Source organism: Gadus morhua, chromosome 4 (assembly GCF_902167405.1).
Source record: "Gadus morhua chromosome 4, gadMor3.0, whole genome shotgun sequence".
In the NCBI taxonomy this organism is placed as follows: Eukaryota; Metazoa; Chordata; class Actinopteri; order Gadiformes; family Gadidae; genus Gadus; species Gadus morhua.
The window spans coordinates 4,619,812-4,631,980 of NC_044051.1; the positions used below are offsets into that span (position 1 = coordinate 4,619,812).

Sequence of the window (12,169 nt, forward strand, 5' to 3'; positions counted from 1 at the left end):
CGAGTGGACTGTAGCAAATGTTGCTTATGTTGGCACAATATCACCCCTTTATAGATATCCATGTACTGGGGAAAGGCGATTTACTAACTTACAGATATCCATGTTCTTATGAAGGGATATTTTCAGGGGGTGGGAAAAAGCGAGAGAGAACCTGAAACAAATATTGGAACTGAGACACAGCAAGACTCAACGTCTCACACGTTTTGGCAGCCCACGAATTGGGCTTGTGGAACTTTCAGAACATCTAGTTTTCCTGAGACTGAAGAATAATATCACTGTTTCGGTTAGATACGCTACGCAGTGATTCCTACTCAAGGATGCAGGCAGAGATACATGCACACATGCGTACGTGCACGCACACACACACAAACACAAACACAAACACAGAATACATTTCCGTTCAAACATTCAGCTGACAGACACGGAATACGTTTCCGTTCAGACATTCAGCAGACAGACGCGGTTGTCCATCGCGACCATCAACTGAGGACAATCAGAGCATACAACAAAAACTGGAGCAGCATATTTCCAAGTACTGTACTAAAATAGACACACATACTCACTTGCTCACTCACTCACTCGCTCACTCACTCACTCACTCACTCACTCACTCACTCACTCACTCACTCACTCACTCACACACAGATAGCATCGTTAACAATAATTGTTAATAATAAAATGAAGAAGAAGAAGAATGGAAGCATTGAGAAAATTGACTTTCTTGAGCCCAACACGCTGGAAACAGGAAATGGTGAAAGCATGGTTGTGTGGTTGTGTGGCCCCCTCAGAAGCTGCAGGCGGTGTTCGTGGTGGGCGGCGACGGGCAGCTCAGCGAGCCGCTGGAGGTGGAGGCGCTCAGCTGTGACACCGTGGACCAGGTCAAACTCAAGATCCTGGCCGTCTTCAAGGCCAAGTTCGGCTTCGCCTACAACATCCCGCTCCGGGACATCCGGCTGGGTGGGTGACGGCGGGGTCACGCTAAACCCCGCTTTAAGGGTGTAGATCTCTGTGCTGTTCACACTACACCGCCTTAAGGGTGTAGATCGCTGTACTGTTCACACTACACTACTACACCAATTTTAAGGGTGTAGTTCGCTACTGTTCACACTAGACCACTTTCAACCTGTATATTGCTGTACTGTTCACACTACACTATTACACCAATTTTAGGGTGTAGTTCGCTACTGTTCACACTAGACCACTTTCAACCTGCATATTGCTGTACTGTTCACACTACACCACTTTCAGAGTATAGATTCCTTACTGTCCACACTACACCGCTACACCAGGTTCAGAGTGTAGATCGCTGTAGTGTTCACACTACACCACTTCCAAGGTATAGATGGCTGTACTGTTCATACTACACCATTCTCAGAGTATAGATCGCTGTACTGTTCACACTACACCACTTTCAGAGGCGGGTGGAAATGAGGTCTAAAAAGTGGAAACTTAGCTTGACAGGAAAGGGAACTCAAATGGCCTACTTTAATTTGTCCTTTTTATATTGTTTTTGCCTGTAACGTTGTCACTAGGCTGTTTCACACCTTATCTGACTTTTTTTTCGCCAGTTGTTGATCTGTTAAGTATCGGCAGACTACTTTGCCCCCCTCCCCCGTTCCTCCTCTCAGTGTTTTCTGTGGTTAACACTAGCGCGTTTGGTTTCATCATGTGCTCTAACCTCAGGGGGTTGGACCACAAGATGAAAAACCAACACTAATGCCGCTTATCCACCGCACATGTAGCTCGACTCGACTCGACTCGACTCGAGACGACTCGACTCGACACGGTAGCAGCACGGGTCGTTTTCCACCGCAAATAGTACCTCCTGGACGTGGCATGTTGAAGAAGTTGAAGAAGTGGAATATGTTGGCTGCGGCGCTGCTATGGCTGTAACCAGCATAGTTGCCATGTCGTTCTCGTGACTTCGTCACACTCTCTGGCCAATCAGTGGCCGGCCGTCTGCCGACGTCACCTTTTAGCATCGGCTCAGCTCGCTTGGAACCTAGAGCGAGGCGGTACCAAAAAAAGCAGCCACTTCAGGGACCAGATACCATGTTTTCGCAGTGGAAACGCCAAAAATGCGAGCTGAGTCGAGTCGAGTCGAGCTGGTACCATGCGGTGGAAAAGCGGCATTAGACTCTGAAAACTGAAACCCTGAATGTTGTCTGTATGTTGTCTGTCGGTCACTGCATCTGTGTGTTTCTGTCTCTCTCTCTCTCTCTCTCTCTGTCTGTCTGTCTGTCTGTCTGTCTGTCTGTCTGTCTGTCTGTCTGTCTGTCTGTCTGTCTGTCTGTCTGTCTGTCTGTCTGTCTGTCTGTCTGTCTGTCTCTCTGTCTGTCTGTCTCTCTGTCTCTCTGTCTGTCTGTCTCTCTGTCTGTCTGTCTCTCTGTGTGTTTCTGTCTCTCGCTCTCGCTCTCTCTCTCGCTCTCTGTCTGTCTGTCTGTCTGTCTGTCTGTCTGTCTGTCTGTCTGTCTGTCTGTCTGTCTGTGTGTCTCTCTGTCTGTGTGTCTGTCTGCCTGCTTGCCTGTGTGTGTGTGTGTGTCTGTGCGTTTTGTCCCCCAGAGCTGGAGCAGGGCCCCGGTGTGTTTGTGGCCCTGGAGGAGGTGGACCGCAGCTCGGAGGTCATCGGGGAGGTCACCATGCTGAACACACTCCGCCACTACAAGGTGAGGCCCTCAGACTCCACAAGGTGAGGCCCTCAGACACCACAAGGTGAGGCCCTCCGCCGCTACAAGGTGAGGCCCTCAGACACCACAAGGTGAGGCCCTCAGACACCACAAGGTGAGGCCCTCAGACACTACAAGGTGAGGCCCTCAGACACCACAAGGTGAGGCCCTCAGACACCACAAGGCGAGGCCCTCAGACACTACAAGGTGAGGCCCTCAGACACCACAAGGCAAGGCCCTCAGACACTACAAGGTGAGGCCCTCAGACACCACAAGGTGAGGCCCTCAGACACCACAAGGTGAGGCCCTCAGACACCACAAGGTGAGGCCCTCAGACACCACAAGGTGAGGCCCTCAGACACCACAAGGTGAGGCCCTCAGACACCACAAGGTGAGGCCCTCAGACACCACAAGGTGAGGCCCTCAGACACCACAAGTCTTCCAGGGATGATCAAGAGTGCAATGGGTGCCATACATGCATACATGCATACATGCATACATGCATACATACATACATACATACATACATACATACATACATACATACATACATACATACATACATACATACATACATACATACATACATACATACATACATACATACATAGGCGATGGGGTGGTGGCCGGTAAACAATAAGTTTACCCTCCTGGGGAGTATACTCCAGAATGTCCATTACACCATGTTATGTAATGTCAAATAACGTAATGTAACATCATGTTATGTAACTTATTGCAACATGATGTCATGCCACGTGTCTCCAGGTGCCGGCTAAAGTCACAGTGAAGGTCCTGTCTACCGGCTGCCATCCACCACTGGTCTCACAGAGCAGTGTGAAGGGTGAGCCTGCGTGTGTCTGTGTGTGCATCTATCTTTGTGCGTGGCATGTGCATGTTGTTTGTGTACATCTATCTGCACGTGTGTGTACCTCTATCTGTGTGTGTGTACATCATTCTGTGTGTGTGCATCTATGTGTGCATGGCGTGTACATTTTGTTTGTGTACATCTATCTGCGTGTGTGTTTGTGTGTACATCTATCTGTGTGTGTGTGTAAATCATTCTGTGTTTGTGCTTGTGTGCATCTATCTGTGTGCGTGTGTTAATGTGTGTGTGTGGCGTGTACATTTTGTTTGTGTACCTCTATCTGGGGGTGAACATCGTTCTGTGTGTGAGTGGGTGTGTGTGTGTGTGTGTGTGTGTCTTTTATTTGGAGGAAGCATCACATCGAACCAAACCTAACCTCTGTCTCTGTTGACCCCGCGTCTCATCGGTTTCCCCAGATGATCAGAATTTCTCCGTCAAGTACTTTCATCTGGTAAGTAGCGCAGTAGTACACTGTCTGTCCAGGTCTTTGTATGGGTAACATTATACTTGTTTTTTAACATTGAGGCGATAGTTATAAATATTGCGAGACTCTATAGCATTGCATCTTGCATCCACTCTAGTTCAGTAGTTCAATAGTTCACAAGGCAAAAAGGGAAACGATTCAGTAGAATCTAACAGTGAAACGATTCGGCATAAGTTTAACTGGCTGGTTCCTTGTTGGGTAACCTGGTCGGAGACGCCCGGTTTCAGTTCCGACCTGTGCTCCTCTACTGTCATCCTCGCTCTCACTCTCTCAATCACTCACTCTCTCTCTGTCACTCACTCACACTCTCTCTGTCACTCACCCACTCACACTCTCTGTCACTCACTCACACTCTCTCTCTGTCACTCACTCACTCAGAGACTTCCCTGTCTATATCGACCGCCCGACCTGGATGGCCCTTAAACTCTCTCTCTCCCTCCTCTCACACAGATCGATCCTGACGTGTGTGAGGACCAGGGCATGAACCCAGAGAGGAAGAAGTTGAAGCTGAAGGAAGTACATCTCACCAAGCTGCTGTCCACCAAGGCATCCACCTCCCTTACTATCTCACTATGTTACGCACCGCTTCTGATAGCCTACAACTTCCGATGAAAAACATCCAATCGTGACTGTAGGACGATTGCTGATGCAGACTATCCTTACTGTAGTATTCATTGCATGTGTTGCTCCCAGCGTTTGTTGAACGTCGTCTCTCTCCCATCCCCTAGGTGGCGGTCCACTCCTACATGGTCAACCTGTTTCGGGGGATCTGGGGCGTGGGCCCCGGCAAAGCCCCCCCCGCCATCAAACACTTTTTCGACTTCCTGGACGGCCAGGCGGCCAGAATGAAGATCGCCGACCCGGAGGTCCTGCACATCTGGAAGACCAACAGGTGTGTGTCTCTCTCTCTCTCAGCCCCGTCCACCTCCCATCAGCCCTGAGTGCAGGCTGCTAATGGTTCGTAGTGTAGCATAACCGCGGGGATGGGGACAATGTGATGCATTGTCAATGCAGAGTAGCCAGAAATACCCCGTTTTCTCTCTCTCTCTCTCTCTCTCTCTCTCTCTCTCTCTCTCTCTCTCTCTCTCTCTCTCTCTCTCTCTCTCTCTCTCTCTCTCTCTCTCTCTCCTCTACTTCTTCATCGTTCGCTGGCAGTAGTGTAGACGGAAGTAACGAGCCTAGGGGTGCATTCCAAAACTTTGGACTATGTCTGCCATCCTATTCCTCCTTCGCTTATATTTCCAAGGAGACGAGCTGTGGTAGTTGTAGTTGAGCAGGAGGAAAGTTTAGCCTCCGTGGCTCAGGAGGTAGAGCTTTCCCCGTGCGTGGCTGACACCGCCGTCGGTGTGTTAACGTGTGCATGAATGACAGGCAATATTGTAAAGCGCATGAGTGGCCACTGGTTCGAAAAGCACTAAAGCACGACTATTGGAACACAGCCTAGAACGAGTACATTATTTTAAAAGCGATGCTTGACCCGGGAGAGACAACCTTTTTGAACCTCATGTCTGCCTCGTGACCCCCCCCCCCCCAGTCTGCCGCTGCGCTTCTGGGTGAACATCCTGAAGAACCCCCAGTTTGTGTTCGACATGGACAAGTCGGACCACCTGGACGGCTGTCTGTCCGTCATCGCTCAGGCCTTCATGGACTCCTTCTCCCTGACGGACACCAAGCTGGGCAAGGTGGTGCTCTAGAGACCACAGCCTGTGGTCATGTCGCCACCGCTGTGTAATGTGCAACGGTCTACTTAGCAAGTAGTCCATTTTAAGTATCAGTCAGGCCAAATTGGTATTTGTTTGGTCTGTTTTGTAAGGATTTGAATGGGCAGTATTCATACTTTGTACGTACCTTTGCAGTGTCACGTTAGATGCACACATCTTGTCTTGCAACTGTTATTGGTCACGTTGTGTGCAAGGGGGGCATCGCCTCTTTTGCATAGTATTTTGTTATTATATTCTTTAAAATTGTCATATTTAACTTGCACCAGTGCCCTGACCGAGACCAACCAAGATGTCTGTTTTTATAAGTGAGTGTGTTTAAACAGTTTGGATGTGTAACTATAGGGTGATGCTGAAACCTATCCCATGACCGAATCTGTTGAAATAAAGTTACAACTATTTATTTAAACTTCTTTTGTTTCAGCACGCGCCCACCAATAAGCTTCTGTATGCCAAAGACATCCCTCAGTTCAAACAGGAAGTGAAAGCGTATTACAATTGTGTCCGGGAACAGCAGCCGATCACCACAGCTGAATTCAAGGATTTCCTGCTAGAAGAGTCAAGGGTTTGTTTTTACAGGCTTTTTTTTTTTTTCTAAACGACCATATTTGGTGTTACCCCCGTGCCAACACTAACGACGTTCCTGTTCAAACAGAAACACGACAACGAGTTCAACGAGCCGGCGGCTCTCCGAGAGCTCTACAAGTTCATTCATCAGTATTTCACGGAGGTAAGACAGTTTATTCAAATCATGGTGTGGATGCAGGCGAGGCCACACGCCAAACTGATCCCGACGCTACTCGTTTCGTTCTTCTCGTCTGTGGCTCACACATCCTGTAGCAGAGGCTTGGCTTCTTGCGGTTGCTCAGGTTGCCATGGTTGCCGGTCTTAACCCTCTTCCTGCGCTCACCTTCTTCTCCCAACAGATCGAGCAGAAGCTGGAGCACAGCGGCGCCCCTGCTGAGCTTAAAGAGCAACTGAAGCAGGTCAAGAATCAGTTTGATGGCCAGAAAAGCTGCTCTTGGGACTGATAGAAATTATGCAAAAGTGGCTTTATTTGCATTTCTTCGTTATCGCAGTGACGCTCTTAAAAGACTTCCTGTGTCAACAGTGAAATGAGATCTCAGAAGGGATGAGAAGAGGAGAAACAATGTTATTTATTGTTCAAATCTCTAGCAAATGGGACCAGTAAGCACTGCTTTAGTTTGGACGCTCTCCTCTTGGAGGCCATGGTCAAATTCCAGGTAGAACCGGTTTGTTTCATCCTTCTGCTATTAATTGTCCCAGTGACACTAGCTGTGTTCGAAATCGTTCCCTATCATGGATGTAGTGCACTAAATAGGGTGCACGCAGGGCCGGATTAACAATTGGGGGGGGTCGGGGGGGGGGTCCGGAGCGATTGTTGACGGGGGGGGGGGGGGGGGGGGGGGGGATAAAGTAAAAGAAATTCTTTTTTGGGGGGGGGGGGGGGGATAAAGTAAAAGAAATTTCTTTTTGGTCGTGTTATGTGGTGTCTGAAGATGTATGTTTGCACTTTGAAAAAAATAAAATAAAATAAAAAATAAAAACGTTATCAAGGGCCCCTTTCATGTCACGGGCCCTGGGCAAGTGCCCAGTTGCCCTAATGGTTAATCCGGCCTTGGGTGCACGCCATTTTGTAGGGTGTTCGAATTCTCAGTGGTCCACTATATAGGGCACTATATAGTGGACTTAAAATATGGTACATACGATGTTCCCTACACGTTACTCCCGTATACCACAATGCAATGCGGTTGTATTTTTCCAGGGGAGAAGAAGAAGCCGAATGACCGCGAAAACGAATACATTTAATGATGGAGTCTGCGGCTTTCGTTTAGAAATGTCAACAATTTATTTGGGATTTGACATAGAATATTTAACATTAAAAATTAATTAAACAAGGAAATGTAACATTCAACATCAATACAACCTCCAGCTTTCGTCGTGAGTGCCAGCTGTTTACATGATGTGGGCGCATCTGTCTGCGTCACACAAATACCCGGCGCATTTACTGACGCAAATGACGTTTAGAAATGTTCAGCGTAGTGTCCGAATTCTCGTTCCCTATTCCCTATATAGTGCACTATATCATGTACACTATATAGGGAATAGGGAACGAGTGTATAGGGAAGGATTTCGAACACAGCTAATGTATGCTAACTTATAACTTATGGCACGTATTTTGTGCCATAAGCTAAAATTAGCTAAAATGCGGTAATCTGTACTTTTCTTTATTTTACCATTTTTTTATATGCTTATCAGCATTGTGCTAAATGCGAACATATGTATAGGTGTGTTGTACAAGACAATAATATGAGATGATGTTATGTAATTTTTTCTACATGAGTTGGTTATAAAAGTATTTTGCCTTTAAACGGATAGAAAAGCTTCTATTTTGAAAAGCTTGTATTTTGAAAAGCTCTCTCCGGCCTGTAATCAATGCATTCATTAGCGCAGCACTTCTAGGTCCATCTCCACAGCACACTGAACGGAACAGCCCTCCATTAGAGGAATAGAATATGTTGCATCTTCGTTCTTGAGAGATGGTAAATATGAGGCTCTGGAATATATGCAAAATGTGTTTTGAATAAGAGTGCATCGTTTAGCGATTCATTTAGTGATTTATAACAGAGGTTTTAGTTCTTAACGGAGATCTGAGCACCGTCACTTTACAATACCTTATTATTATATATTATTATTATATTTATTAGTATTACTTTGAAAGAAAAGGTGTTGATGCAATATGAAGCAAAACCAGCCTAGTCACAGATCATATGACAAGTTTTCAAATGTGAAGCAGTGTAGGTACTAATAAAAATGACACTTGTACGAACCAAAAAAACACTTATTTGGCCAAAAATGCATACATAATAAGGAAATAAATAAAATAATAAATAATAATGAATTGCAATTGTACTGCAACATGAACACTAATTTTCAAGCAAATGTCCAAACTAATGACTTTGAAATGTGCGTTTGTCTGTTAGTGGTAGCTTAGATTGTTGCTTGTTTATTTCTCATTACTGTTCAACTCAACTCCAGACCACTATTTCTCGCTTAAGCAGGTAGTTACATGGAAACATTGTAGGCAGTTGAAATAGTACAGAAATTAACAAAGAAGACTGTTGTCATATGTAGTCAGAAATTAGATTCTAAGTAACAGGAACCACCATAACCGACGCATTGGTTTTAACTGTGATTAGACCTAACAAACTAATCGTGCAAGATTGGATATGACTCACGCAACCCATTTCCCCATATGAGTGTAGAAGAACCGAGGACTTTAATTGCCTATCCGGAGGACTATCCGGAGATGGCCTGGTCCCTCTATGCGGGCGGTCCCAGCTCCTCCATCTGGCGGTGGAGCTGGGACCTTTCAGGCCCTCCAGCCGGCGACACAACAGCACGTCCTGCCGGTACTGGGAGACGGGTACTACTACTGCACTGTCTGTCATATTCTGACGGGACTCAAGTATCCCTCATATCTAGAGTTATACCGCCCCCTACTGGATGAATTGCCTCACGTAGGCTGTCAAGATAAAAAAAAAAAAAAACATTCAAAACTAATCGATTTACGTACAGTAGCTGAACGATATTGGACAAGACTCCCTCCGAAAGTGGAGAGCGGGATAAAAAAACTTTAAATAAATACAATAACCGCCTTTGTCAACGTCTTTTGTAAGGATTATGGAGACAAATAACGGTAGGATTCTTAATAACATTAGAAAAACCTATATTTATTTATGATCGCCATTATGTCTGAAATAAGACTATAATTTAGAGATAACAGGAGTAGCCTACAATCCTATTGAGTGGCGAAGTCACGCCCCTTCCGGTAGATCCCATGGGACCTATGCGGTCGAAAAATATGAATGGGTTTCAATGGAGAGCCATTCATATTTTTCGATCTCATAGGTCCCATGGGCTCTACCGGAAGGGGCATGACTTCGCTACTATGTTTTTGCTGGTCTCTCCTACGAATGAATTTGCTGCCAGGTGAACCCGCATGGTGCGGAAAGGCAGAGTCTGAGCACGTTTATGGGCGACTCTGCCTTTCCGCACCATGCGGGTTCAACCGCGGCTGGCTGCCGCTCTTCGTCGCCCTCGGTGGACTCCGGGGGTCCCGCGCTCTGCAGGAGGTTGACGTGTTCCTCTCCCTCGGTGGAGATACCCGCGACTTCACCTTAGCCGCACTCTGGGTGTACGTCGTCAATGTGGGTGTTGTATAACGTTCTTTATACAACGGGGGACCGGCGAACACCTGTCCGAATTCTGCGACCCACCGAAAAGTGTGGGTCGTGGGGCGCTGCTGCACATTTTCTGCAACATGCACGTTTGCATTATAACAAAAACATGAATACATCTTAAGACCTCCCCCCTCTTGATACTAAGATTAATTCTAAACAGCGATTTACACAGTATAGGCCTATCCTATAATAGGAAATGCTCAAAGGTAAATCAGCGTAATTTAACACTGACTGTAGCTTTTTATGGGTAAAGAAGCAACGGTGAAGGACCGTACTAAACGCCCTATATCCGGGTCTGGATAAACACACACACACAATACAAATGTATTTATTAAGCACCTTTAATTAAAAGGTAATTGGTTGGGGGGAGATCTTATGTTTTATTTATGTTTTTGTCATGCCTGTCTACGCTTCAAACTCGTGCATATTGCAAAAAATATGCAACAAGCGCTTTTCGGTGGGTCGCAGAATTTGTACCAGCAGAACCTCAGCCTGGGGCTGCTTCACAGTCTGCCCCAGAGGGGGACGTACATGAGGGTTGAGGACCCCTCGGTTTCTGGACGGTTTAACAGGACTTTGGAGGGGGGCGCTTCCACTTCTAGCGTCAATACCTTGGCGCCACTTGTGGAGCACAACCTGTTGCTCACCTGCGGTGCGCTTGACTGCTGCGGCTTCTGTGAGATGCTGAACTTGACGGACATAACACGGATACTAAGCGGGGAGGATTATGAAGTTAGCCGTGTTGTCCCAGAAGTATGAAGGTATTATACCAGTAGATTATAGTTATTTATAGTTTTGGAGATCTTGTTTCCTGTTTTCACAACATTTTAGGCTTTCTCTGACAGTGCAGGGATATGTGGGAGTGGAAGGGCAAATCACACCGTCAAATTAAAATGGACTTCTGGCGCTAATGGTTCAGTTTACCTGAAAATCTTAATTTCGGCATTAGGCGTGGAGTGAATAATAAATTAGTATTGAAGGTTTGTTATCTTGACTGCCTACATGAGGCGATCGATCCAGTAGGGGGCGGTAGAACCCTAGATATGAGGGATGCTTGAGTCCCGTCAGAACCCGTCTCCCAGTACCGGCAGGACGTGCTGTTGTGTCGCCGGCTGGAGGGCCTGAAGGTCCCAGCTCCACCACCAGATGCAGGAGCTGGGACCATTGTATCTATTCCCTTCATTTACGTTTTCAGTTTTAGCCACACCCCATTTAGAATGTTCCGGTCTCAGAGGGGGCTTAATATCTATGCTAAATGTTGACAGAGTTGTTACTCTCTGACATCCTACTACAGTGTGTGAGGAAGGTAATGCAGCATTACCTGCTTGTGCGAGAAATTGTGGCCTGGAGTTGAGTTGAACAGCATTGAGAATGAATGCCATGAAATAAGCAAGCAACATTCTTTTGCTTGAATATTAGTTTTCAAATAGCAATGCATTTATTTACTATTTTTTTTCCCTGATTATATATGCACAGTTGTTGGCAAAACAAGTGGGGGAGAGCCGGGTCGATTGAAACACGGGACGATTGAAACACAGCGATTTCCTCGAGAACCACGCAAGGCTTTCACGGCAAATTTCGTCACTACGTTCAGCACGCAAGACTGACCAACCCCACGAAATTTTGTGTAATGACGTCCCACCGTTCAAATGTTATCCCCCAAACCTGTTTTCGAGACCTCTAACTAAAATCCTTCCTGCGGTAGTTTTTTTGTAATAAATAGTTGTGTTTTTTGTTTCATGCCATAATAATATGACTATACAACAGATGAATTAGTACTTAAACCTGCGTTAAAGTGTGCGATGTCAGAGTTTTGAAGTTTAGAGGTAAAAAAGGTTTAAGTGTCAGTAGTCGCTGTCGGGACGATTGAAACACTTGTTTCAAACGATAACACACATGTGAGTTGTTGATCACATGTTGAAATTATTTGTATACGTAACGTCATCTTTGAAAAAGACGTTTAACTGAAAAGTGTTTCAATCGACCCGGCTCTCCCTGTTTGGTTCGTGTAATAATAATAATGGACTGAATTTATAAAGCGCATTTCTTGACACTCTAAGACGCTTTACAGTGAAGGGGGGATTATGCTAGTTTCCAAAGCTCTCAACATGGTCCAGGTTATGGCTTTTTTCATATGCTTCTACCCCACAGGGTGGGTGACCTGGGGCCCT

At 46.1% G+C, this 12,169-nt stretch overlaps 2 protein-coding genes across 8 annotated transcripts in view; one reads left to right on the plus strand and one right to left on the minus strand.

The window, feature by feature from the left end:
• Positions 1-7,076, plus strand: part of LOC115542663 (plexin-C1) — a 32,591-nt gene extending 25,515 nt beyond the window's left edge. For 5 of the 6 annotated variants that reach the window (XM_030354997.1, XM_030354999.1, XM_030354998.1 and 2 more), the window contains 10 exons: positions 789-957; positions 2,563-2,666; positions 3,432-3,507; positions 3,948-3,982; positions 4,466-4,561; positions 4,744-4,907; positions 5,550-5,697; positions 6,158-6,298; positions 6,389-6,463; positions 6,660-7,076. In XM_030354997.1, the coding sequence (XP_030210857.1) occupies positions 789-957; positions 2,563-2,666; positions 3,432-3,507; positions 3,948-3,982; positions 4,466-4,561; positions 4,744-4,907; positions 5,550-5,697; positions 6,158-6,298; positions 6,389-6,463; positions 6,660-6,764 (1,113 nt within the window). In that variant the 3' untranslated portion in view covers positions 6,765-7,076. Of the gene's footprint in view, positions 1-788; positions 958-2,562; positions 2,667-2,735; positions 3,142-3,431; positions 3,508-3,947; positions 3,983-4,465; positions 4,562-4,743; positions 4,908-5,549; positions 5,698-6,157; positions 6,299-6,388; positions 6,464-6,659 lie in introns of those variants that run through there. The other variant, XM_030355003.1, reaches the window with a different exon arrangement.
• Positions 1-12,169, minus strand: part of LOC115542665 (plexin-C1) — a 156,695-nt gene that overhangs the window by 37,557 nt on the left and 106,969 nt on the right. The window lies entirely within an intron of this gene.